Here is a 27,485-nt window from a genome sequence, read left to right as displayed (position 1 = left end):
ATATACTACATCTTCTTCTTCCATCAGCTGGTATGAAGAGATGAGTTCAAACTTGATCGCTGCTGGGAGACAATTCTGCTTGCAGTAGTTACTTCGCCAGCTTATGGTATTGAGTTCCCAGTTAATATCCGGGTTATGCTTTCTTGCCCATGCAATTGGCAGGTACCCTGATATTCCTTCTTCCAAAGTAGCCACCTCCCATCGGAGTGTCTCCTTGTGATCTCCCATGCTCATGTAGATTGGATGAGTGTAATACTCTCCTCCTCCCATCATGACATCTCCTTGAGCATCATACATTGTCAAAGGCTGATCTCGCCGCACTAAGGGAACTCCATGTTTCCTGACAAAACTCTCTTGTACAACCTGTGTCAAAGAGGAATGTCCCTTGGGCGTCTTCAACTTTATTCTTGACCGTCCATGACAGTCCTGCTTTCAGTATTGGCCTCTTGCCATGCACTGGTAAGGATGGAAGCTTCTCTTCTAACCTTCTTCGCTTCTGAGCGGATTCTGGGCTTGATTCTCTTTGTCTTTTCTCCATTGCTGATAGCTGCGGGCACTACTAAGATCAAAGAATCCTTTGGTTCTATTCCCAAGCAATAATAGAGCAAGTATATTGTGTGGTAGTCTGGTAGCAGTTTGGAAGTGTCTTGTAGCAAATGTATTTTTGGCAGAGCACTTACAGACCAGCTGTTTCGGGTCATAAACCCATCCTCAGAGTGCTTGGAAAGAATCAAAAAGGCTGAAAAACACATTAGTTTATTCAAGAGAAACAAAGAAACAAGACCCCAAAAGAAAAAACTAGTAAACATAGACTCTAAACAGACACACTTTTCTACCAGATGATTTCATTGTCCGAGTCTTGCTCAGGCTGAAAAACGAAATCTCCTCTAACCTCTGGGAGTACAACAAGTGGTTCTTCTGCTACATCAGTAGCCACTTTAGCTTTCTTCTGAGGATTGGACTTGTCATTTCCTCCTTTCCGCTTTTGTACCCTCACTGCTGCCACTCGGACTACAGTAGGTTCCCTGGACCAACAATCGGTCCATTTATGTCTGGACTTGCTGCACTATTACACAAGTCAGTCTATGCACTCTACCAATAGGGAGTACCGGAAGGTCATACCTTCAAGCATACTTCTGCTTTCCTTTTTTCTTCTAGAATATCCCCCGGGATACCCTTCAGTTCCACCGCTTTATCTTTGGAACTTGCTTCCTTCTGAGGTTTTGAGGAGCTTGCAGCTTCTCTCTTCCTCTTGGGGTGCCGTTCCTTCTCCGCAAGTGGATCTTTCTTGGTCGTAGCAGGTGCTTTCTCAGTTACTACTGTCTGGTACCTCTCATGGGTGTGCCCTAACTCTCTTAGAGCAGCTATCCGCTCCCTCAACGACTTTGGCTTGGAGGTAAAGAGAGCCCAACTCATGCCTAGATCCGGAAGGAGGGAACTGAGGATCTTATCATCCACTAACTGACCCTCATAGCCAGTCTTCCACATCAGCTGAATAATGATATTCAGGAAGGAGTCTATTCCTTCCTTAGCTGTGTGGGTAAGGGTATTCCATTGGGCTACAGCATCATCCCTAGAGATGGCCTCGCCAAAGGCTGCGCTGAGAGCATCCACAAAGCAATCCCAGTGCTTCCATCTCTCATCCAACACCACAGGCATCCCAGCTATCCAGTTGGCGGAAGCTTGGTCAATGGAGTTATGATAAGCTTCATACCACTTGACCGGAGCATCTTCTTCCATCAGGTTGCCAGCATAGCGGATCCTAACCTCTTCAGAGGTAAAGGACTGACTTTCAATGGAGAAGACATTCTCACATTGCCGGATGAAGGTCTCCACATTGTCTGCTTTGCCATTGAATTTGGCCGGAGGTGGTGCTTTGGGTTCTCGGGCCCTGGAGGCAGCGGAGGGGTGTGAGGGGGCCGGGGGTCTCATGAACTGGGACATGGAGACCAGAAGCTCCTTTTGCTGCTTCTCTAACTTTTTCCTGAGGTATCTCCGCCATCCTCTTCTGTCACCATCCTCAGGCTCCGAGTCTGAACTGTCTGAGTCCCCTCCTGGGTCGGGAGCGCCACCAACCGGAGGGACAATTCCATTTCCTCCACCATTACCCGCTGGTTCAGGGTTCTGGTTTTCTCCACCAGGGTTTCCTTCTGGCTGTAGGTTCCTCCTAGGTGACTCCGGGGGCGGTGAGCCTCTGTGGGATTCTGGGGATAACCCCTGGCGAACCCAGGCCGGAGGGAGCCCAGAGGGACCACTTCTGACCGGTGTCTGGGAGTAGTAGTCATCATCTCCTATAGGTTGTCGGGGGGGCCTAGCTAGGCCACCTGCCAAAGGGCTTGCTGGAGCTCTTTGAGGAGGCAGAGGTGAGCCTCCAATAGCCGATGGCATCATCAAGGGAAGAGTTCTCTGCCTGATGGACCTGATCGGAAACGCTGCAAAGGGGTTTACCCTTTGGTGGAAGGTTCTCAGGGCCACTCTGGACGAGGCCCTGGAGTTCTGCGGAGATGCGGGGTTGGGGACAGGTGCTGGTGTGGGCATTCTGGCGATGGAGAGCCTTCCTTCATTGATGGCTCTCTGAATATCTTCCAGGAAGTTTGGGGGCATCGCCGGGTTTGTCCACTCAATGTCTTCCATCTCATCCATTCCTAAGTCATCTCTCTGGGCATAACTCTGGAGTTGTGCCTGGACTGAGGAGACTTGTTGTTGCATGTAGCCAAAGGCATCCCTGAGCAGGACTGCCTCAGCTTCTTGTCTTTCTTGCACCAAGGCTAGCGCATTGCCGGCCATGATGACTTCCTGTTGCAGGCTGTGCTTAAGGTAGCGCTGCAACTCCGAAAAGAAGTCCTGTAAGGTGACTTTATTGGTATCTTGCCAGGTGGGCTCACATCCGGGAATGTAGGACTGTAGCGCCGTCCTGGGCTTGTGGATCAACTGTGTCTGACCCTCTTGGAATTCTAAGGCTGCCGGTTGCTATTCAATCTGAAGAGGCACTTGGGGAGCCGGGAGGGAGGACATGTTGTAGGAGGAAGAATAATCTGAAGGTGATTTGAGCACTAAAGATTATCTGTAACGGGGGCAGCCTCTTCTATGTATCGCTAGAATCCAATAGAATAGATGCGGCCGTGCAAGATAGAAATCAGGTGCAGATTTATTCAAAGATACTATCGCTAGAACTCAATAATCTTTAAGGGCTCTGCTACCGATAACAGGAGATGAGGATCCGGACAGTCGGGCGGGAATGACCCTGAGTACTTATACTCCAAAGGATTCTATTCACTGCTCCTTCTTCCTTCCTAAGTTCCGGTGCTGCCTTCTAGCGGAAGGGAAGCAATACCATCGCTACCCCGCTTCTCTCTAAGCGTCAGCGAGTGCTTCCGGTTCCGAAGGCAATGACCTTTAGGCAAAGCCTTTGTAACACCTGCAGTCTTTGTTGCCACACAACTGGGGCCTGCATGAATGAGCTGCCGCTCAGGTGTAAGCTTAATCATTGCTGTAGAGCTTTCGCTTATTGTAGACTTCCTAGGCATAATCCCTTCCATTACCGGCGGACTTCCCATGCTCAGAGGATGTAGAGGATCACCGAGCACTCAGAGCTTCACTTTGGCTGGCCTTCTAATCATTGGCGAGGCACAGACTCGTCAGTCATCGCTCCCATGAGTAGATCCTCTTCCTAGCGCTCAGACTGTAGTTACTCTGACAGCTGGTAGCTAACCACACTGCCGGTACTTGCATGTCACTGTGCAACTGGCTTCTAACAATAACTCTCGGCATGTAACCGGGCCCTGTGTGTACTCATACACCAGACAGTTGAAATGGCTCCGTTACATACTTAGACTTAGATTTCTGACGGGGGTCATTAGCAGTGTGTATTTGAAGAGAATGATTGTTATACTAAGCTTTCTGACGGGCGCGTTGGCGGCAGTGTGTATTTAGACAGAATGGACTTAAATTTCTGACAAAAGATTCAATTTTGAAAGCTCGTGAAGACGAGGACATTTGGCAATAAGATGAGCGTAGGATGGTGTAGTTAAAAGACGACCTGTCTGCGTTGAGCAACGCGTTTCTTAATTGGAGCTATCAAACGACCACGTTTTGTAGTCAAAGGATGAGTGGCAAAAATGGGTGGGGCATAAGATGAGGTTTTGTGGGTAATAGACGAGGTTTTGGACGCGGAAGACAAATTTGGACATCTGAGCGTGCGAATTCGTCCTGGCGAAACCCGTTTTTTGCGGACATGTGTTTACTTATACACCAGACAGTTGAAGTGGCTCCATTACAATTGTGAATCTATTCAGGCTTTTGTATTCCACCTTTGGGACTGGTTCCATTACTGGCACACTCTTTTTCGAATAGCAAATACACACACCCAGAACTTTTACTCTATTGCTGTGATTTGGTCTAGCCAACAGCTTCATTGTGTGAGAGGTTACATTTACCCAATATGATGCGATGCATAGTTATTTTCTAGCAGACAGGTGGATAGCTCAAACCAGTGGGCGCTACGCAATTTGTAAAGTTTTCTTAAGTCCTGCTTCTTGTTATTACTGCTATCAAGAATACATATATGACTGCCATCCCCGGCCCCCCAACCCCTATTACTATATATGTAACTTATGCGTACATATATTCTATTGTACTCGCGTCAGGGAAAAAGCACCAGAACATGCAAGTGAGAAAGCAGGGATTATTTGTATGGAGTGGCGCTGAGCTGCCATACAAACTAGGCATTTGCATGTTCTGGTTCTTTATCCTAGACCCGAGTACACAACCTAGGTTACTGTCATTCACGAGGTATTGGCGGATACGTTAGGTGATGGCGGACGGAGCAAAAAGAGACAGCCAAGCCAATTTTACCTGCAATTCGCCAATACCCAGTATCCACCAATACCCCGTGAACGACAGTACCGTGACCTAACCCATGCCGTATATCTCATGAAATTTCAGCATCTAAAAGACAAGGTAACATCTAGAGAAGAAATTCGTGCTACATCCAAGTGATCACTTATGATTTCGCCTCCAAAGGTTGTCTATGCGTCAACTGTTTTGATGGATCGTCTGGTACTTCAAGCGCGGACACCAAGACAAAGTGACACTGCGCTGCCGAGAACTAAAACCAATATTCACAATATATCACTCGAATTGTTAGCGAGAACGGGTTTCTCCGCTGCTGTTACTGGTTGTACCAAGAGACTTTCCTATCTGAGTAAGCTAGAAACATCGTTCTTGATAGGTGCATGTATTATGTGCCTGGATCACCTACTATCAATAGCTTCTGCTATCTATCTAATACCTATCGATAATACACAGCTTAGACCTAGACTACTGGGGTATTCTAAACTCGCTCTTGCTCTCGCTCTCGCTCCATATTCCCTTCGTCCTGTACAACTGCTTTCCTCATGGGAATATCTGCTTTTGCTCCTGCCTTTTCATTCCCAGGTGTAGTGAGGGACACCCGCACCGGCACACCTCAGAACCCCGCTATCGATAACGCTCATGGCTCTGAGGGTCAGTCACAGCCCATTAGGCAACCTATGGTCCGACATGTTTCTACACCTTCACTTCAGTCCCCACTGAGACACCACCAAAGAACAGCCTCAGTCGGTAGACCACCGATACGCGAAACATTGAATGCGTGTCTAACTTACGATGACGAGGAAGACGGGGGGCAGGGTGCCCGGATAAATCAGTATGCCTACTCAACGCGCAAAACTTAATATGCCCATTTCTTACAAAACGTGAATTATTAGGTATACTATTAAGCAAGAGATAGGCCGTGGATCCTTCGGCGCTGTCCACCTCGTAGAGGATCAGACGGGGAAGCGATATGTGAGACCTCTCGCCATTATCTCAGCCGATATTTACTCTCCTGGTTGTATTCATTCAGCTTGCTAAATGTAGTTGATCAGGCGATGAAAGAATTTTCAAAATCTCGTCTTCGCAAGAGGTCCCAATCCCATATCTTACGAAGACCCCATGCTGCCCAACGAAGGGGTGGACTGCTCTCCATACCTTCGCACAAGCAATCGGCTTCTGACATTCATAATCAAGAAGAGGCCGGCAACCCTCTCTATTTAATTCGAGAGGAAATTGCAATTCTAAAAAAACTGGACCACGAAAACGTTGCTCAGCTCATTGAAGTCCTGGATGATCCTGAGGGCGACTCTCTATACATCGTTTTAGAAATGTGTGAAAAGGGTGTGATTATGAAAGTTGGTTTGGATGAAGTAGCTGAACCCTACCCGCAGGAGAAGTGCAGGTTATGGTTTCGGGACATGCTTCTGGGAATTGAATACTGTCAGGTCCCATCCTCTCACATCATTTTATGATATGATATACTCACTACTCTCTAGTACACTCTCAAGGGATTGTACACCGTGATATCAAGCCTGATAATCTACTATTGTCGAAAGATGATGTTTTAAAGATTGTGGACTTTGGCGTGAGCGAAATGTTCGAGAAAAAGTCGCCAATGATGACGGCCAAATCAGCGGGCAGCCCTGCTTTTCTTCCCCCAGAGCTTTGTTATGCCGGTCATGGAGATATCAGCGGAACGGCTGCGGATATCTGGTCTATGGGGGTGACCCTTTATTGCTTGTTATTCGGCCAGCTTCCATTCAATCACTCTGGCGTCATTGAACTATACGAAGCTATCAAGAACGAGCAGTAAGGATTTCCAAACAACCTCGCGAACCGTCTTCTATTAACCTTTTCCAATTCTAGAGTATTCATCCCCGAAAATTTAGATCCAACTCTCGCGAATCTTCTACTACGGCTTCTTGAAAAGAACCCTAACCAGAGAATAACTATGTCAGAATTGCGGGTAAGTACCATCATATACCAGCTCCAAACGTAAACCTCTAACTCTTTCAAAGGAACATCCGTGGGTTACCAGGGGCGGAGAGGATATGCTGTTATCCGCAGAGGAAAACACCTCAAATGTCATCTCCTCACCTAATGAACAGGAAATGGCGTCAGCCATTACTAAAAGTATCCGAAACGTTATGGCGGTTGTATGTTTTTGACGCCTATGTTCTAGGGTGAACTATGTTAATACGATAATTAGGTTAGGGCTGTCAAAAAACTTAGGCGTCTAACGTTTAGACGCTCAAAAGGACCGTTATCGTCTTCGTCGGATAACACGCACTCTATATCAGACCCAAGCAACGATAAATTACCACAGCGATCTAGAAGTTTAAACACGGATAACAGGAAGCATCTTGAGCAAAAGCTAGCAGTATCTGGTGTGAGCAAAGCCATATCGATGGAGAGCGTTGCCAAGGCTTTACCAGATAAACCTAGACGGCTGGATTCGGCTATCGAGCTTGAAGATACGGACATGTCCGAATATCTACCTGAGGAATCCAAAAAAAGAGACGATGTTGATTGTGTCAGCGTCAAATCTACTGATCCTATCGGTTCTGATATGGGAGGGAGTTTGGTAAAGAAAAACGGAGAGAAAGCTCAGGCCGCCTCCCCCTTTAATGAACCGCCACTACTGCTTCACATTGGCACTGGAAGTGATTACCATATGCCTGAGGATACCGAGTTTGTCAGCGAATCACCTACACTTACAAATGAGAATGTATATGAAGAAGCATATCGAAATGATGTCGCACGCATACATCGAGAGCAAGGTCAAACGGCGAATGTTTACCTTACAAAACTGGTGGAATAAACCGAGAGTCTCATTTATATGTAATTGGTGCCATATTTGAATAATTAATATGGTATCAATTACTTATTAATTTCATTTTGGATCTGGGCGGGGGATACATCATTCTCTGGTTTTGAAATACGAGCATAATACCGTTGTTAGGGTATAGTTCAATAATGTACAGACATTATGAGGGAAACTCGTTACTGGAGATCTAATTTCTTTCTTTTAGAATTTGAAGGATATTTGTACAAGCTCAAAGACCCATAGTTTTTGCAAAGAAGTTTGCAAACTTTCTAGCACGAGGGTTCCTATTTGTAATGTTGGGAGTATATGCAAAAGCGTTAATCAATACCTTTACGCTGAATGTGCACATGTACACGGTGGAGATTCTCTGAGGATTCTGGAAATTTATCGGAGAAAGCTATTGCCGATGAGTCCGAAAAGGTATCACGAGCGACGATATTTTTTCTGTAACCTTAGCTTTTTATGATGCAGTTGCGGGAATGAATTATGCAAACTTGCCTGTTCACTTATTTATGAGCGATTTATGTTAGACGGTGGATATCTGGACAGGGCGGCCTTGGCCCAACTTCCTTCAGCAAGGTGGATGCGGACGTTTGTTATGACCCTTGTAAGCCGAACATTCATTGGCATGAGTACCAAAGTTTGGTATTCGATTGCTTCCCCTCCTACATCGAGAAGAAAATCCACACGTAACTACATGTGTAATACATCGTACGTATTTTCCAGTTTTTATATCTATATATAAATATGTATATTCTGGTCCTTTCTATCCTGACCTCCCCGCTAACGAAATGAATCAAAGCCCACCTGGTTAGGTGTTCGAGGACTTCCCGTAGTCAATAGAAGACGTCCTATCCAACTTCTTGGTTCTATAACTTCTCTCATCCTCGTCCCAATGAAATAATATTTATTGATTGAATAAAATTTCGACTTTCTCTATCCTATCTAAAGCAATCACCTTTCAGTGGTCGATATATAATAGAGCGAATAGAATCGATAGAACCATCCCATAGCCTACGGGAAGTAGTCCACTAGTATGGACTTCATGATAGAAATTGTACATATAAGTACCTGTAAATTCTGTGCATTAGTTACGGGTATACATGGAATTAACCATGGACCTTCCTCATTAACTTCTATGATACGGTACTTCCAACAATTGAATATGAACCGAGTGCTTCATACTTGTAATAACACAGGTTAATGATAAGACTAGCCCTGTCATCATTACAACGGAACATGTTCTACTGCATTATCAAAACCAGCCCCAATCCATATATCAGTCACACGAGTCTCAGCCTTTATGTACCTACATGTACACAGATACTGTAGCAATACGAAATTTCGAATTATACCGTAATTATGCCCTAGGATTGCAGCACCCTCGTACTGAACCCACCCGCTTTGGGGGAACTGTGGGCCCTACACACATATTGCAATAAGCGGTACTGGATGTGAACTTAGGCTCCGTTTGAATGACCGGTTTATTGGGTTTATTGGGTTTATTAGCAACTTCTGTAGAAAGAAAAATAAACTGAGTGTTTGGAAACCCGCACTCACCCTCATATACTAACTCCAATATTTTGAAGTTTCTCACAAGCGACTTGAATATAAGAATCAAAAATATTGTCCATATTTTTGCGCTAGGCCATTACAGGTAAAGTCTTCCCTACCTTAAACCGACAACCAAACAGATTGGTCTATTGTCACCTTCCACGGATTCAGTTTATTGAAAAATCAGAAAAATAAACCGGGGTGCATCCAAACGGAGCCTTAGTAAGTAGATTTGAGTTATGCCCAAACATGTATTGGTTAAATATTGTATCATCTACCCACACACGCATAGAGCTGTGATCGGTTATCGTTGTGGTAGCTTGTCTATTTCTGATGCGTCGTTCGTTCATACAATTTCCCCTCCTCACAAATTCTGCAAAACCTCCCCCGCCATCCGGCCAATCCTCGCCTGCGTCCCCTCCTCTTCACAGCCTCCTTCTTTCCCCCTCCAGAGCAATACACAGTTATTTCTAGATTCTTGAATCAACTTCTTCCATTTGTCTAACCCCAGCTCCTTTTACTTCCCCCTCTTCCTTTTCTTACTCTTTCTTTCCCCCTCCTGTTCTTGTATCATCTTTTCTTCCTGTCCTGCCGTCATCTTGTTCCCCCCACCGTCATTGCCTCTTTTTACGCTCCCCTCCTCCTTCTCAAACTTTATTACAATTCACTGTGTCCTCCTCTCTCTCGCCGCACTCCCTCCGCCATCGTGACTGTCTCCGTTGTCCCAGTTCCATCTTCAATCTCGCCCGCTTTCGGAAAGTTTTGCCCGACTATCCATAGCACTGTTTTTTTCCATCTAGTGCAGAAAAGCTTGTCAATCGCCACCATTCACTTTTCCACTCTCCTCCCTCACATACTACTGCTACACCAATAACAATGATGGAACCGCCGCTGCAGGCAAAGCAAGCGCAATCCACTATTCCTACAGCCATCTCGAATACCACTTCAAATAATAATAATAAAACCCCTTCTCTTCTTGACGGTCGATCCTCGCCAACGAACATGCGACAGTCGTCCTCCATCTCCTCCGCTACACCTTCAGCCGCGTCCTCGCCAATTATCTACCCTATACCTGGGCAAATCGCCTCAGTGTCAGGGTTGCCCTCTTTACCCGGATCAGCCTCGGCGTCAGGTACAGCAACGCCGTCCACCGCTGGAGAAAAGAAAACGATATCTTCTAGGTTGCAACGCATGTTCTCGCAAAGTGGCGGGAAAGTTAAGGACGAAAGTAAACCTGCTTCACGCGATCGACACGTCGTTGAAGGGGCCACCTCGGATAACGAAAGCGGTCGGGAGCGAGAAAGGCCTCAAGTCCCTGCTCGGCAACCATCATTAACGGAAAAGAAGCAAACTCCAGCCATCACGAGCTCGATCACAGAAGCTAAGAACGGAATATTTCCCGTATCTCAAAAACGTTTCCAATCATTCGCAGATGGCTCTCATGAACACCACCTGCGCAGTGCTAAGCGGCAAGAGAAATTATCAGATATGCTTCGGGATCTGCTTGTTGGAAAACGGAAAGAGGATCACAGCGGCGAACATGATCGGCTGAGCCTTATGTCTACTTGGGTAGATCAACTCAAAAATGAGAAAGAAAAGCTTGCAACCGATAAAAAGGGAGGCCCGAATTCTACAGCTACGCTTGTTGAAAAGTATGGAAAATGTCAGGAAATCATTGGCCGTGGGGCTTTTGGCATTGTTCGTATCTCGCATAAGGTGGACCCTAAAAACGGCCACTCTGAGCAATTGTACGCAGTGAAAGAATTTCGCCGTCGACCCCAGGAATCACCCAGAAAGTACCACAAACGACTGACCTCTGAGTTTTGTATCTCATCTTCGTTGCGACATCCGAATGTCATTCATACCCTTGACTTACTACAGGATGCAAAGGGAGATTACTGTGAAGTAATGGAATTTTGTGCTGGAGGGGACCTATACACTCTGGTTCTTGCGGCGGGGAAACTCGACGTAGCAGAAGCAGATTGTTATTTCAAACAATTAATGCGTGGTGTGGAATACATGCACGAGATGGGCGTAGCTCATCGGGATCTCAAACCAGAGAATCTTCTACTCACGACTACCGGTGCACTTAAAATTACTGACTTTGGTAATGGGGAGTGTTTTCGTATGGCCTGGGAGAAAGAAGCCCATATGACTTGTGGCCTGTGTGGCTCAGCACCATATATTGCGCCGGAAGAGTATACGGATAAAGAATTTGATCCTCGGGCCGTAGATGTTTGGGCCACGGGTGTTATATACATGGCAATGCGTACTGGGCGACATCTATGGCGTGTTGCGAAGAAAGACGAAGATGAATTCTTTGAGAAATACTTGGAGGGAAGGAAAGACGAGGGCGGCTATGCACCGATTGAAAATCTGCATCGAGTGAGCCTACAGTTAAATCCTCTTCCAATCCAAAATACTGATTCATGCTCAGGCGAGATGTCGGAATGTGATATATTCAATCCTCGATCCTAATCCTACAAGGCGAATCACAGCTTCGCAGGTTTTAAAGTCCGAATGGGGTAGGGAGATAAAAGTCTGCAAAGCAGGTGAGGAAGGTATGTTCAATATTGGCATAATTCAACTTTCGTATAGAAAATCCTAGTATCTAAAGAACCATTCCCATTAGGAATTTAGCCGAAGGTTTTGAGACGCCAGGCGCTTGAATACTACCGACGACTTCTACCTATGATCCAGCAGCATGAGATCTTACCCGAAGCGTCTGACATGAATTCCATCAACACCTAAAATTATGATTCGTCCTCTATCTGTAACCTATCTGTTCTTTGTAATTTGATTTTCTCCCACGCAGGAGATTTCTAGTCTGGCGTTCAAGGCAAAAGGGAAAACCCCTGGAGGCATTGGTTTATTGCTTACTTATCTTCTTTGTTACAAGGATTTCTTTTCTTTTCATTTCATTTTCTTTGATCACACAGTTCTCATTCAAGGGTAATGATGCTAGCTTGTGAATTTGCTTTCAGACATCGAATTTTGATTATTCCTTCATTTCTCGGCGTATTAGGAAGTTCACCCTACCCATAGTACCGAGAATAGCACACGTATTCAATTTACATACAATTATTCCTTGGCTGTATGTTTGGCAGCTAGTTTTGAGTTATAGAATAGGGCCCAGTGATTGGTGCGTGTGTAGCTCGCTCCGCGTGAACCTTACGGAGTCGATAAAGTAAAAATACTGATAAACAACGTCGTCGATACTGTTGTTCGCTAGGTGATGGATACTGGGTGTTGACTAACAAGGAATTTAAGAGCTTTACGGAAAATTGTTTAGCCGCCTAGAAAAGCAGGGTTACCCGAAGTGATGACGCAATGATTCGGTTTGGCCCTAGTTTGGTCTAATTCATCATGTGAATAGCTCAATCACGTGGAAACCCAGGGTTCAAATAATAGTAGGCTGTCTTGTTAATCGAGTGATTTCTTGTGACGGGTATGGGTTATTTAGCACTAGGTAGTATGGTTTTCGAGAGAATTGGTTCCCGCAAGCTTTACCTGTATGTGACGCCATTATCAAATGTCTACCCCGAGTTACTTAAACCTTTTCTTTTACCCATAATATATAAGCGGTACTGGCGTAATGCACATATACCGGGAGTGATTTAGGATTCTAATGTTCACCGCCGTCCCATAGCCCATCGGCGCCGACACCCCCACGTAATGGATGGTCAGTACTTGGGCATAGGACCTACCACATCTATTAGACCTCGTTCGGGTTCATCCGATAGACTGAGCTCACTTGGTTTTTTTCTGTACTTTTGTGATCTCGAAACTGCTCTGACAAACACCATAACAATACTGAATCGTTGAATAAACGCCAGGTTAAAGAATCACCACCTATCTTTTCAAAACACGAAAAGAGTTTGGCAGTTGAGCAGGTCACCCGATTGTACCTAATACCATGATTGCCGGTACTGACATATAAATCAAGGAGTCGTTTAACGCTGTGAAGCCTTCTATCGTATATTATGAGAAATATATCCCGAAATTAGCCAATATCCTAGTGGCTTGAGGTATTATGTCCTAAAACTATATCTGTAGTAAGATACGCTTAGGTATATAATCATGAGGGAGTCAGAACATCTCGCCGACCCTATTGCGTAGCAGCGACAACTATAGAGAATCCATTTTAGTAAAGCATTCAGTCCTGATATAAATGTAGCCTTCGGTATTATATCGATAATCGGCTACATTTTCCGCTGATTGAGCACTCGGGTAAATTACTTAGGGTAATTGTGAATCACATGGCATCACTCGCCCTATAACGGCTCTTATTTCTTAATTTGTGAGCCATTTATTAGAGCGACACGGACATCCATAGCCGAAAGCAACACAAAATATGATGAGTATCTAATAGGATTAACCACCTAGTAGATATCTGCTTCACTATTTGTAGTATCTCTTGGATTATTAGGCTCACTTAAACCCCTTTGCCGTAATGCCCACGGCGTAAACTACCCACTCCCGACATATTTATAAAATTCAAGCCTGTCTCATTCCTTTTACAATCATTCGTCTAATAGGCAAAGGCATAGGACAGAAGCGCTCAACAATTGCTAAGAAAACCGGACTCGGAAAGTTTCGTGCTAGCCGCAAATGCAACGCCCTTTATTCTGATATAAGAGTACTGAACTATTTATAATTCAAGTTCTCAACTGTTCAGCTAAGGGTACATGTAGTTATTTAGTTATCTTAGTTAAACTCAAGCTTGTATGTAGTTTGAATCATGAATTCTCACTCGCTAAACTGCCGAGACTATATACAAGGTTGATTGATTGATTGCTTCATTAATTGAACTATGTGCAAAGTGAGGGATTACAATAAACCCTATGCCTGCAAACAGTTAAAATAAGCACTAAATCAAGCCTCGGGACCATTAAAACACGACATTTCCTCGAATAAGCAGTAATAAAGGAGCAAAATAAAGCTCCATAGCTCCAAAGCCTCAGAAAGACGAGGTGTCATATTTAAAAAATAAAATAAAAACCTGCTGTATCGTCAGATATCGTCCTCAAATCGAGTGAGGTAGAAGAGTTGTAGTTACATCAATAGATTCAAGGATCTTCTCAAGATCGATACCGAGAAGCTTATTTATCCCCTTCGCGGATGTAGTCAGTTGAATTATTTCTGTCTGCTACCTCCGTTTCAGATGCTCCGATACTTTCTACGTCCCTAGTGAATTCTGTGTGCGTCATTATGCCATCAAGTGGAATTGACCCTGGGTGTCGACATGTACTTGAACCGGCCTCAATCTGCGTGATGACTTGCCCAGAGCATGGCGTCCTTTTTTCAAGATTTAGATCCCTAAAAGCTGACCCGTGACTGATAGAGGATTGCCCATATTGGTCTACAACAGTTCTTAGACATACGTGGCAACGAGAAGTGCGTGAAGCCACTTCATCTTGGTGTGTAACCCAATGGAGCACCAATACTGAGAAAAGGACTAGAAAACATCTATGGTCAAAAATCGAAGTTATGCAAGTCGAATAAAAGGGCACATACTATCACTATTGCAGACAGCAAAGCACACCCAACCAGGCTCTCTTCCGCGGAGTATAATGAGAGATACTAGGTTACTTTCTAGGTGTCAGAAATAGGCAAAGAATTAGGAAAGAAAAGAAAAAAGGATATCCTGCAGGCGTACCCAAGAGTTGAGATTAGAGTCAAACAACTCCCAATAAAGGTGCGTAAGGCAACCTGATGAAGGCGGGCTTGTTTAGTTTTGGCCCCATTATTAAATGTATAAAGGCCTAACAACATTAGCGCCAGAAGCACTTGATTAGAACCTCTGAGAATCAAATTCGTACCATGTAGCGGTCTTAAAAAGAGATATGTCAAATAAACCTGTAATGTCGATGTTATGAGCTAAATATAATCTTATCAATAGCGAGAGTGGTAAATTCGTACGTTTATGACAAAGTCAAAGATCAGGAGCGGTATGTTAGCAGGAAGTTTCAGGCCAATCTTGCATTCTCCATCCTCAGTTATTACAGCATTTCGACTATATATAACGAAAATATTAGCGTGACCGAAATAGCTGGTATACCTGTGATTGATGACTTACTATATGAAGGTCAAAACAATGATGACAAGGTAAGGAAGCATCATCCCGAAGCAATTAAATACGAACAGCTTGTCTTTCCAGCGGGAGTCATTGTTACCGCGTATAACATGTACCTATTCAAGTCAACATATATTTAGTAGGAATCAAGTACATACATATGTAAGTAAGTTATGCCAAATACCTTTTCAACTAAAAAAAAATATAGCAGAACTTTGGAACTGAGGTAGCAAACAAGGCACAAAAGGATCCCGGTATCACAAGCTTGGTGGCTACTATTGAGACCAAAGCTTGCTTGTAAGATAGTACTCGATAGTACGAACAGCCAGCTATCGAAGAATACGGCCAGAATTACTACATGTAGGTGAGGTTTCTCAATTGGTTAGTTAAATAGTAGCAAATCAACTGTAATTAAGATGAAGAAACTAACACCACCGAGCCAGGGCCAAATTTCTCACATCGCGCACACTGGTGAGTCGCCTAGCTAGACAAAAGCTCACAACGCTAATGGCGACCATAGCAAGCGATATACTTGATGCAAACGACCCAGGTGACATTTTATTCCCACCATGTATACCATCAACTCTGGCTGTATCGCCCATGGTTGGGGTAAAGAAGATAGTTAGAGACCTTAGCAGGTAGTGATAATAAGATTAAGAGAAGATCCAAGAGATTTAGCAGGCTTGTCAGAGGAGTTGTAGCGGTAAAGATTGTAAGATGGATTGACTATCGGACGAATGAAGAGGATATTTCCTATATTCTGGATGAGAGGAGTAAGATTTGGGAGCGACGATTAACGAGAAATATCTCGGTAACAGATCTCGGAGATTGTGGTACTGCAGGTGTCTAGACGATGACAGCTTGGTTCCCCCAAGCCCGGAAATCTCCCAATATAAGAAGAGTCAATTCTAATATGTAAGCGCATTCTAGGTAGTGGGTGTCCTGGCTTCTCGACCCACCGGGATTCGCCGAGCATGGCTGGTCACGGCTCATCCATAGGCTCATGTTAAGGAGTACGTGTAGATTGTGGCTATCACTCTTTTTCTTTTTTTGTACCACCATTTCATTTGACAGCGATAGCTGACGATGCTATGAACATAAGTACTTCAATGTATCTACCGCCTTCTTTAAATTCTGGAGTACACCATACACTACTACAATTCCGCACAACCAACATACACAAGAATTTATATTAGCCTAGTCTCCTCTACGATCTACTAAATTCTATGAGATAGCACATTTCTGGTGTATTTATCTTACTTGTATTTACTGCGAGAATAATCTTCCACCAGTTCTTAGTACGAAAACAGGGTTAAATGCCCAAAAATCGTGGCAAAACTTCTATTCACAGTAAGTAGGACTATGAGACAATTGTGCAAGCCTTCAAGTACGTGGATGTGTATCAACTACACGTATGTAGGTATGTAGATGCGTGTAATCGTGTACTACTACAGACATGTATACAGTCGCTGCTATAACGAACGTGCATATTGAGCAACCTTCCGCTCAGTATAGCAGATTATTCGGTACAGCAGACCAAACTCTTTGCCGGGGAGAAAAAAAAGCCAGCCCAAGTGGCTCGGTACATTAAATATACAAGCGTTCGCTACAACGGCGGGCGACTGTACACATTGTTAAAATTGCCAAGAGTAAGGAAATGATCACTGAGCGTCATTTGGGTTACAATCCTGGATGGTTGCAGAATAAGGTTTCTGGTGTACGAGTGGCCTTGACCGGCCGCGCATTATTAAGGTGTGAGGGCGTGCCGCACTTGCTGAGACATTTGGCCCTGGTTTTCAGCTACTCCATGGCCATATATCACGGCTGCCCACTTGCCAGGACTTAGGCAAACTTTGCAATCTGCGCAGCTCCTTTCTAAATTTGACCTGTCGTACTCCGTTTATTTACCTAAATCTGCATGTAGTGTGTGGGTTTACCATGGCCACAATTGTAGATACAAGTACCACTCTAGTACACTGCTCTACTCTGTGCGCCTCTATACTCTATATACTCGTGTATACATGAATTATCTCTAGGTATCCATATTAGCGCTAAGAAAGACATTTTTAACGTAACTTCTAACCCACTTACGTGTCACTACACTGAGCTAGAGTACTTAGTTAGGTCCACTAATCACGTGGTACCACACAAGCAAAACCGGGACTGACTGGTTACGAGGCTACCCAGCGATCATGGATTCAGTACCTACATGTACACGTCTATTCATAGCATTTCCGAACACGACCAATATTGCATGACATACAAAAAGCGCTTTTTGTATGGTAAACAGTAGCAGTCGTGTGCGGAAGCGTCATGAAATTAGTAGTACATACCTACTTCGAATAGGGGGTTGCATTACTCGAATACGAGTCTGCATTGATGGTCATCTAATTTAATAAGCCTTGCAATAATAACCATGTACTATACGCCGTGGTTTGTGCTGCATGCGGTGGTTGTACCTGGGAACAATTAATTCACTGGATTTAAAAAAAAAAAAAACATAACCATGTACTAGCTACCCACTAAGGATGGTGCGCCTATTGTGAAGATCACCCGGCCCCTCTTCGTTAATATTACTACTTGTATATAGTCTACTTCTTATTTCCTCATATGATACACTACATGTACATACTTAAATTAATATACTATTCACCATCATGATATTTCACTCGGATCTATAGAGTAGTTCCTGTGACCATATATAAATGTACATGACCTCATTCTCAACCACAAACCACCGCGTCTGCTCGATGGATGGAGATAGACAGAAATATATATATCAAAATTCTATCATGACAAATTAACGGTTTCATATTATCAAATTAATTGCCTGATCTAGTATATCATGTGATATTTACCGGCACAATGTTGTTTATCGCGGCATCCACGTTTGTCCAGGCCATTACCTTTGACAGGAAGATACTATAAAGGTGTCTAGAACTACATGTATACCTTTTAGGGGATATGTACCTAGAACGTCGAAACCGATGTACTAGATTCCATGATTTCTCAACCATAAGAGATCGAGAGCCGATTTTCTCACCGGGTTATAATTATTTCAAGGTTAATATGATCATACAGATATCTCCACATTAATAATGTTTTCCAAGGCTTTGCTACATGCTTGATCTACTGTCTAACAATGGCTTCTTGCTTAGGGAGTGGGTGTTTTGTGCACATAACTTCTGCACTGGAACTGAATTTAGGGAGTGTGTTTGTTATGATAAACTATTGATACTCACTTTCCAAACGTCCCTATAGCCTACTAGGCCTGGGTACGTACCGAACATCTCTTTAACGGGTAAATGATCGATCAGGTGAATATATGGTTGGGCATGGGGGCGTCTTTTACAGGCTCCCTATGTACTTGTTTACCACGAAAAGAGCCAGAAAATGCAGTTGCTCAGGGCAAGGATTATTTGTATGGAGTGGTGGTGATCTCTCATACAAACTATCCCTGTTTCCGTCACTTGCATTTTCTGGTTCTTTTCGTGGTAAACGAGTACATAGCTACATGCCAGAACATTGTATATACAGTCGCAACTCGATATGCCGGACCTCAATACGCCGGATCCCTTGCTATCCCGTACGAAATCCTCTGGGGGGTTTTTTTTTTTACTGCAGGGTCAATTTGCTATCCCGGATCTTTTGCTATCCCGTATGAAATCCTTCGAATCTTGGCAGTCCGGCATATCGAGTTGCGACTAAGTCCCTGCCTACAAGTGCCTGCCCACGGCCGCGGGTAACAGACTGAGATTTGAATATTTTTAGGTCTATTCTTTTGGGCAACCTAGCGAGAAGTACAGACTATGTCAATATATGTAGCTGGGTCTATAGATCTAGATTTTGTCCAAATCCCATACGACCTTGAAGTCTTGACGCGCCACATTTCTCGAAAATACATGTATGGCTCGAGAAGCTATGGGGGGTAGTGTGTAAACTTCGGCGTTTTTTTTTAAAGAATCGGCCAATCAAACTATAGAAATTGGCCATAATGGTACTAGCGCCTAGACTAACCCTGGCATTTTCTCAGATTCCCATACAAACGAAGTTGACACACCCGCCCTCTAGGCCTTCTCGCGCCATACGCAGTACGTAAATACATACAGATATGTAATTAAGGGATGGTATTTGTAGGATTTCTCGGGTCGTGAAACATATATGAGCTACACAGATTTTCCTTGCGTACTGTAGGTACCCGGGTGCGACATGTGGCGTCGCAACTCGATATGCCGGATTGCCAAGATTCGAAGGATTTCATACGGGATAGCAAAAAATCCGGGATAGCAAATTGATTTTGCAGTAAAAAAAAAAACCAAAACCCCAGAGGATTCCGTACGGGATAGCAAGGGATCCGGCGTATTGAGATCCGGCATATCGAGTTGCGACTGTATTTGTTGACCAATTAGCTACTAGTACTAATATGTTCTTAGCTGCTTTCAACGCTTGGACTGTGGACCCCAACTCCAGACCTGGCTCGAAAGCTGACCCTAGTCACTGGCCCCGCGAAGCAATACATACATGTGCTGTAAACTGAATTATATAGAGGTTGTGGGATATGACGAACGAAGAGTTACACCAGAACAGACATAACTCAACAGAAACCCCCCACCCAATCACCCCCAATGGATGTTGGTAACGATGGCCTGATTTCCCTCAAGGACGAAATTGCGGACCTTGAGAGTCGCTTGAACAAAGCGCGGACCAATCTCATCGCCGCCTCCAATAAGCCGGATAGCTCACCTAGCGGTACCCAAGCGTCTACTATCCACGGTACCCAAGTGTCCACTCCGCATCAGGTACAAACCGAATCGAAGACACATTTTCTTCTTCTACTCTCGGACTCTGCGCTTCCTCTTGGTTCATTTGCCTTCTCATCGGGCCTTGAATCTTATATTGCCCACCAGCATGGACAGCGTACCCCTCCCCGACGCTCAGTTGAACGTTTTCTCCGCTTATCGATCCATTCCCTCAGCGCAAGCACCTTGCCGTTTGTGATAGCTGCGTATAAGACGCCCATAGATTCGCCCATTCTCGACGATATCTTTGATGCTTCTACAACTTGCTCCGTCGCTCGGCGTGCTAGCATCTCACAAGGCCGCGCACTCCTAAGCGTCTTCGAGAAGTCATTTTCAACATCGTTGCCGACTTCACCACCAGACATGGAGGCATTCGAAACTTACCGCCAATCGCTTCGCTCGAAGATTTCCGAGGAGCGCGCGAACGGCCACTTCGGGGTTTCTTGGGGATTGGTTTGTAAAGTTTGTGGGTTGGACCTGGAATCTACATGCTATCTATTCCTGTTCAACCATGCCAAAGCTACACTGTCTGCGGCTGTTAGACAAAGCTTGATAGGGCCGTATCAAGGCCAAGCTTTGCTAGCTACCGAGTCAACTCGGATGTATGTCAGGGACGGACTAGACCTAGGTGGGCGTACAAGTATAGATAAAGCAGGCCAAATGGTTCCCACTTTCGATATTTATCAAGGTCGTCACGAATTGCTTTATTCTCGAGTGTTCAATTCTTGAAATATCACTATTCGATGGGTTGATAACGAAGGCTTTTGTGTTCTTTTAGACAAATGTAATTACTCTATTAGATTTGCAGTGCCGGTTCAAGCGCACACCATGAATACCCAAGTCCGCTTTCTCTGCACCTAACATTCAGGTGGGAAACGCAGGTTCGAGAAGCAGTACATGTAGTTTTGTACATGGTTTACATTACAAGCAAATTAGCCAACAATTTACCATAAAATATTGTCCTCAAAATAAAATCCTCCAGCGGTTCACTACATGTAACTGATACGTTACTGTTATGGTGAGGCCACATCCAGACTATATACATCCAAATTGGCATTTTGAAATAGAGACTAAGGAAACATGACAGTATGGCAGTATAACAGGAATTGATGCAATATCATTCATCCTTCATTTCGATAGACCGCGTAGAAACTATGTAGTAAAAACACTCGCATACGCCTAACCCTTACACAAGAAGGAAAAAGCAAAAAAATAGTAAATAGTAACCAGAAATAAAAAGCCCTACAATTAAAAACACAAATAAATCATAAAAACTGCCTCTAAGGAAGGATGGTTCTGAGTTGGTTCTTTTGGTCAGGCGTCAATGATGCAGGAAAAACGATCTGTATCCACAGGTTAGCGTATATTTGAAAGGGCAGGCTAGGTATGGCTATGATACTAACATTGACCTTTACAATGAGGTTACCACGCTCAGTAGGGTTCTTCGATATTGGCATGCCCTGTCCGGGGAAGCTTTCCTGCCATGTTGGCGGGGTTGGTCCAGCATGTGCTACTTTTAATTGCTTTCCATCGATAGTGTTTACTGTCCTCGACCACCCAAGCAAAGCATCCTTCAACGGAATTGAGAGTGTTATGATTAGATCATCTCCATCACGGACAAAATACTCATGAGGTTTCTATTTCACTTGTTTAGGTTTCTGGCGCTGTAAGAGTTGATTTCTGACCAACTTACCTCTTCAATAATAAAGTGGAGATCTTGCTTTGATCCATCGATTTCATCCCCAACACCCTTAAATTTGAATTTTGATCCAGCCTTCATGCCAGCCTTGACAGGAATATCAAGATCCTTGTCTTCCCTTGATATTTTTCCATCTGCATCGAAAGTTTTCCTCTTGACACGTAGCTTCTTTTTTGTACCACTGAATAACCTGCAAATCATGTCAGTGTTCGGAGCTTCATGAAACCGCTCAAAGAATTCCAAGAAATAATGGGTTAAGTATGGACCAAAACTTACTCCTCTAAAGTAAATCCGATGTGCTTCTCCAAAACTGTTGATTCTGGAGTTTTGCTCCTGCCATTCATTTCTGGCCCTCTTGAAGACCCAAACCTCTGTTCCGGGAACCCATGGCTATGATTACCGCGACTAGCGCCTCGACTACCACCACCGCCAAGCGGACTCCCAGAGCCGAATCCAAAATCAAGGTCGTCAAATCCCCCTTCCATTCTGAAACTGGCAAATATATCCTCTGGGTTTCTAAAGCTGAAGTTTTTGAAATTGGACCCGGAGAAAGAATATGAGCGCCCTCCACCCATGCCAGGGAAGTTGCTTGGAAAGGTATCCGACCGGCCGAACGATGGGTGAGGACCACCGCCGCTATTTTGCGGCGGAGGCGAAGATGTTCCGCCACGAAGGAGGTATTCAAGACCGAACTGATCATAAATTTTTCGTTTTTCCGGATCTGATAGGATTTCATATGCTTGTGATATTTCTATTCGGGATTAGTCTTTGTTCAGAGTCTACAGGGAGCATGCACTGATTAGAATGGGGGTTGAACATACCTTTGAACTTTTCAGAAGCAATCTTGCTGTCCTTGTTCTTGTCCGGGTGGTATTTTAAAGCACCTTTTCTTTAAAGCTGGTTGTCAGTATGCAGTGTTCCTGTTCTATAAGAGATATATATGCACAATTATATCTTCTGAAGTGGGGGTGGGGGTGGATAGAGAACTTACCGATAAGCCTTCTTGATGTCGTCCGAAGAGGCATCAGGCTTGACACCTAATGTATCGTACAGCTTTGATTCCTTCACCATGGTGATTTTTAATAGATGGAACACGCAAAGGAGGGTTTATTTGTTTGTGTGAATCGATGGATATGCAGAGCGAGGAAGAAAGAAGCGACAGCTGATTAACTTAACGTGAACTCAAACCGAGAAGGTAGAACAAGAAGGAGACGACGGGACTCGTGTGCAGGTATATGTAAAAAAAAAAGTGCGTGGAGCAAGAGACAAGGGTATGATGTCAGGAGAGCCGTCTACTGGTTGTCGATGGTGGGTGGGGATTTAATCGCTGTGTAAGTATATTCACAGTATGCTTGTAGATGCAGGATATCTCGACTCTACCCACGCTTGTGGCAATGAGAGTTAAGCGGGGATATGAGATGTGACGACAGCTGGGATATAGGAAGCTCAGCGTGTGATGAAGTCTGACTCTGCGAGGTTAACTATGACTTTATTAACCGACAGCCTAGAAGTTTCGAGGCCGGACAACAGCACCAAGTAGAAGGTATCGAGGCACGTAGTATGTGGATGATAACTTTTACGAATGTGTTTGTTTTAACTGCAAGTTAACAACAGGCATATATGTCAAGTCTCAATATATAGCCCACAAAAAGTTGGTGGTGGGAAGATTGAGCACTTAGAAGCGCTGAAGCCTGAGGGGATCCTCCTACAGTGGCCCGTAACTGGCGTTTACGACAGAGCCTCTGGAATGTTCTCTGACCCTCTAGTTTTTTCCGTCGAAACCACCTCCATGTCAATTCCCAGAATGTCCTTGGAGGTCATTGGCCACCGTCCAGGTTAACGAAATTGTTTTGCGGTGTTGTTTCTACATAGGCGAGGGTACCTAAATAACCAAGTGAACTTTATCAACCATTTTCCATGGCCATTGGCCCGCAATCGAATACATCGTGGTACCACTTGGCCTTTTTTAAATGCGTGTCACGACCCTGATCACTGAGTGAGTCCACCTAACTACATGTACATGTACTGGCGGTATATGTTTGCACATTAAAAGTTGTGCGTACTACGCGTGCTTGGAGGTGGCTAAGTTAAATTGTTTGGTGCTATACTGAGTTTGAAGAGGCTGTGATTATTAGAACATCCACACTACATACATGTAAGAACCTACATGTACTTATTGTCACGTATTTTTCTGGTTCTTACATGTATGCTAGTATGCGAGTGTGCACTGTATCAACCTTTTAATAAGCCTCCTTTAAACGATCTACTAAATAATTCTATATGCACTGCGGGGGAATTTGAAAGACAAGCCAGTCCATCATTTTAACTATAATCAAGCCCATTTCACGAAAGACTATCCTATTATTACTCGGACTTTGGCTCAAGCCGTCAGCTCGAGTCTCCTATACCACACACACACAAAAAAAAAAAAATCCTTTGATAATAAGAAAAACCCTTGATATTTACAAGAAGACAAAGGAATTGATCACGCCATTACAAGTGAGTAATTATTGAGCCCGCTTCGCTTCGCCCTTCAGTATGATAAAACATCGCCATGACGCTTACTTTCCAAACTTCACAGGCACCATCCTGTTGTCTCGATCGTCTCCTACATCATCCAGCATATTGAGTGGCTCCTCCCCACGCAAAGATATCCCGCTATCATCATGACCCATTTCATCGCCCCCGTCTATTAAGTCCACATCAATCGAGCCCCGGTCCTCGTTAACCCGGTTTATATGCACAGTCGCCTCGGCAGTATGCCGTAGAAAACCCCCCCGTTCTGCGAGCCATCCCATCCATTCATCTATCCAACATCTCACAACCCACCAGCTTCCAAATGAGACTGCTCCGTTCGTTGTTAGGTCCCTGAGCGCTGCAGAAGCAACCGCCCCCAGGCAAAGGTTGAAAAGTCTGGGTTCAGTCCCAGAAAAGCGGTGGGGAAGGAATGTTAAAAATTGTGTCCACCGATCCAGAACACTCTCCGTTGTAGGCGATCCGTCTTCCGCTCCTGGTGCTGGTGACATATTACCCCCATCAGGCGCAGAGGGTGGCTGTAATAAGTTGATAACCTCGTTATGTAAAATTTCCACGACAGACATTGCACCACACGGAAGTTCTCTATCCACAATTGTTTGGGCGTTCACGAATTCTTTCCAGTCTTTTATCATTTGCCCTCGGTCTGGGGGATTACCGAGAAATCTAGCCGCTGCATGCGCAGCATCGTTTACTCTCAATAAGCGATCTAAGAGACTTGAAAAAATACTGGATGGTATTAGTTTTGCCTGGACGACATGCGGAGGTTGAACGGAGAATGTTGTCATAATATGGGCGGTAAGATTTGTTGAGAGGTGCCGAAGGGCTGTTACAACAAAGGGTGGCACGACTTGTAAAGCTAAAGGAGAAAGTAACCGTATCATTTCCTGGGCAATGACGTCAGTCGAGCCCGATAAATTGGAAATGAAATTCCGACCTTGTACATGACCCAGTCAGACTCTCGAATCCAAAGAGCCAATGAGGGTTCACCCAAAAGTTTTTGGACAGGAGCTGTGAGGGTGCCATGAAAAGATATAAACAGCTGATGGAATTGTTTTAATCGCATATAGCGTACGCATTCTACGAGGGAAGTGCAATGGGATCTGTATATAGCAGTTAAAGTAGCTGCGATATCTGGGTCTGTGCCTAGGGGGGCATAGAGATCGATGTTTGGTAGTTTGAGGATTTCATTTGGGGTCGAAAGATGGTCAGATTCGTTACGGGAAAAGAATAATTCTTGATGGAGGAATGAAGATATGGGATATTCAGTGGAGACGCTCGAAGTTTTGTAGAATGACGAATTTTCGATGTTGTTTTCTATTGAAGTTTGAAAAGAGTTACTGAAGGGCTGAGCTGAGCCATTACTCATTCTGTCAACGGTCAGTAACTCAGCCAAAAAAGGAGCCGAAGGGTTGAAGACTTGCAGATGATCATCCCCAGCCGCTTGCGCGGGTGGTTCCGATCCTGATGCGGAACCTGAACCTTGCGAGACTTTAGGGGATGACTGCTCGCCAGCGAGGCGAATACCACAATAGTGGTACTTGGATTGTCCGCGAACACCAAGTCTGCGAGTCTTAATTTCTGGAAACATGAGCCGAACAAGTTTCCCAAACGATGCAGGGTTTAAAGGCTTTATGCGTTCATTTGCACAGATTCCCACATAACGGGCATATACACGGTTGCGCGGTACAGCGACAGAGGCGTCTGGGACTCTCTCGCAATTCTTTTGCAGCCTAATCTCCGCGAAATTTAGTAAGCATCGTTCTCATCTGGTCATCACCATCCCCGGGTTTTGATATAAGTGAAGCTTACCATCCTAATCCATAAACCTGTCTTGTCTTTTCCGCTGAAGGCGAATTCTCATCATTCCGGACCCTCCGAGCAAGCTCATCTAAAGGCACCATTCGAGTCTCTTCAGCTAGTCGACGAAGTTCTGCATCGTTATCTTCAACAACTGCAGATGTTCTCTTTGAATTCCGGCCTGATGAGGGGCCAGGATTCTCCTCTTCGCCCATTACAGTCTCAAACTCGCGAGTATCCTCCTCCTTTGGTTGCACTTCCTGGTTGAGGCTGAGCATTTCCGGAACGGGTGTGGAAGTTGGGCCAACGGCAGGGGAAGGAGAAGGTTCCGGTACACCACCAAGAGCTGGGTCGATGGGGAATGATGTGCTGGGAGAAAGCATAGATGGTGATCCCAATAGTGCAGTGTCAATGGGGGGTTGATTCTCTTGAATCTGCTGCTGGGTCAATGCTAGGAGAGAAGGATCGGTCAGGGGATGAGTGTCCTGGTTGTACTGTGGAATGTTTGAAGGCAGTCTGGCATGGACATTTGTGTGGCCCGTGACACCGGAATTGGACACTATGGAACGGGACCTAGAGCGTGTAGTATGAGAACGCCCAGAAGAATTTGGGCCTTGGTAAAGAACATGGGAGTCAGTACGGGATATCCTGAACAAACCGAAATCGAAGCCAAAGCAAGAACAACCCTACGAAATTGGAGAAACGCAAATTGGAGTATTACCTTGAGCTAGCGGAGAGCCAGAACCCGAGGAGTCTTCCATAGCGGCTGATGAGGGGAACGGGAGTTGCAGCGGTTGTGTTGACACTAGACAGAGTCGAGTTGGTGGGGCAACACTGGGGGGTGTTTCCAGGACGGTGCTGTGGTTGCAGCTGAGTCGGGGTTTTCTGGTTGCAGCGTGTGGTGTTGTTGTCGTTGTTGTTGATGATGAGCGAACGACGTCTAGATCCACAAGCGAGGCGTGTAAATAAAGCGGCAGCGATGACAGAACTTTGTGTGAAGATCTCACAAACGCAAACACCACGCACCCAATACTTTCCCTTCACAGATCGAGATGGGGATGTATAAAAAAAAAATAACAAACTGTCGCGATGTTATCGTAGATGAAATGTTGATCTACTCTAATTTCTTGTTTTCTATGAAGTGTGCGTGAGAGGCGGGGATTTGGTAGACGCTGAACCTGAGGGAAACGCGGAAACGCAGGTGTGAGCGAGTGGGTTGGTATGTCGCCCGGACAACGAAAAACCTTTGATTCTGCTGCCTTATGTAATGAGATATGCTGAGTCAGTACTCGGGAACCATCATGCTTATCTTGTGATATCTACCTAACCTACCACTCTGCT

General features: G+C 44.7%; 6 protein-coding genes across 6 annotated transcripts; 3 read left to right on the top strand and 3 right to left on the bottom strand.

Annotated features, from left to right (window-relative positions):
- Positions 1 to 5,396: 5,396 nt before the first annotated feature.
- LAJ45_06162 (uncharacterized protein) lies at positions 5,397 to 7,675 on the top strand (the record flags this gene model as incomplete). Its single annotated transcript, XM_046115729.1, has 9 exons — positions 5,397 to 5,505; positions 5,565 to 5,597; positions 5,659 to 5,686; positions 5,748 to 5,826; positions 5,907 to 6,294; positions 6,351 to 6,663; positions 6,721 to 6,820; positions 6,873 to 7,010; positions 7,064 to 7,675. 9 exons carry the CDS (start codon positions 5,397 to 5,399, stop codon positions 7,673 to 7,675), a joined length of 1,800 nt encoding a protein of 599 aa, XP_045971313.1.
- Positions 7,676 to 10,111: 2,436 nt separating this feature from the next.
- On the top strand, positions 10,112 to 11,875 carry LAJ45_06161 (uncharacterized protein; the record flags this gene model as incomplete). The annotated part of the gene is made up of 3 exons (XM_046115728.1): positions 10,112 to 11,620; positions 11,673 to 11,796; positions 11,868 to 11,875. 3 exons carry the CDS (start codon positions 10,112 to 10,114, stop codon positions 11,873 to 11,875), a joined length of 1,641 nt encoding a protein of 546 aa, XP_045971312.1.
- A 2,320-nt stretch (positions 11,876 to 14,195) lies between these two features.
- Positions 14,196 to 15,913, bottom strand: LAJ45_06160 (uncharacterized protein; the record flags this gene model as incomplete). The annotated part of the gene is made up of 11 exons (XM_046115727.1): positions 14,196 to 14,237; positions 14,295 to 14,348; positions 14,412 to 14,414; positions 14,620 to 14,693; positions 14,753 to 14,826; positions 14,895 to 15,000; positions 15,058 to 15,094; positions 15,158 to 15,251; positions 15,315 to 15,427; positions 15,496 to 15,665; positions 15,742 to 15,913. The coding sequence occupies 11 exons, from the start codon at positions 15,911 to 15,913 to the stop codon at positions 14,196 to 14,198; spliced, it is 939 nt and encodes a 312-aa protein (XP_045971311.1).
- A 4,023-nt stretch (positions 15,914 to 19,936) lies between these two features.
- Positions 19,937 to 20,693, top strand: LAJ45_06159 (uncharacterized protein; the record flags this gene model as incomplete). Its single annotated transcript, XM_046115726.1, has 4 exons — positions 19,937 to 20,084; positions 20,219 to 20,228; positions 20,287 to 20,563; positions 20,667 to 20,693. The coding sequence occupies 4 exons, from the start codon at positions 19,937 to 19,939 to the stop codon at positions 20,691 to 20,693; spliced, it is 462 nt and encodes a 153-aa protein (XP_045971310.1).
- A 697-nt stretch (positions 20,694 to 21,390) lies between these two features.
- On the bottom strand, positions 21,391 to 22,880 carry LAJ45_06158 (uncharacterized protein; the record flags this gene model as incomplete). Its single annotated transcript, XM_046115725.1, has 6 exons — positions 21,391 to 21,453; positions 21,514 to 21,747; positions 21,804 to 21,999; positions 22,086 to 22,560; positions 22,631 to 22,698; positions 22,801 to 22,880. 6 exons carry the CDS (start codon positions 22,878 to 22,880, stop codon positions 21,391 to 21,393), a joined length of 1,116 nt encoding a protein of 371 aa, XP_045971309.1.
- Positions 22,881 to 24,370: 1,490 nt separating this feature from the next.
- On the bottom strand, positions 24,371 to 27,444 carry LAJ45_06157 (uncharacterized protein; the record flags this gene model as incomplete). The annotated part of the gene is made up of 8 exons (XM_046115724.1): positions 24,371 to 25,231; positions 25,282 to 25,714; positions 25,765 to 25,925; positions 26,035 to 26,077; positions 26,157 to 26,717; positions 26,866 to 27,084; positions 27,171 to 27,182; positions 27,434 to 27,444. The coding sequence occupies 8 exons, from the start codon at positions 27,442 to 27,444 to the stop codon at positions 24,371 to 24,373; spliced, it is 2,301 nt and encodes a 766-aa protein (XP_045971308.1).
- Positions 27,445 to 27,485: the final 41 nt, after the last annotated feature.

The sequence above is a fragment of the Morchella importuna genome (assembly GCF_003444635.1).
Source record: "Morchella importuna strain M04M26 chromosome Unknown Morimp01GS017, whole genome shotgun sequence".
In the NCBI taxonomy this organism is placed as follows: domain Eukaryota; kingdom Fungi; phylum Ascomycota; class Pezizomycetes; order Pezizales; family Morchellaceae; genus Morchella; species Morchella importuna.
This window is presented reverse-complemented; position numbering and strand designations above follow the sequence as displayed.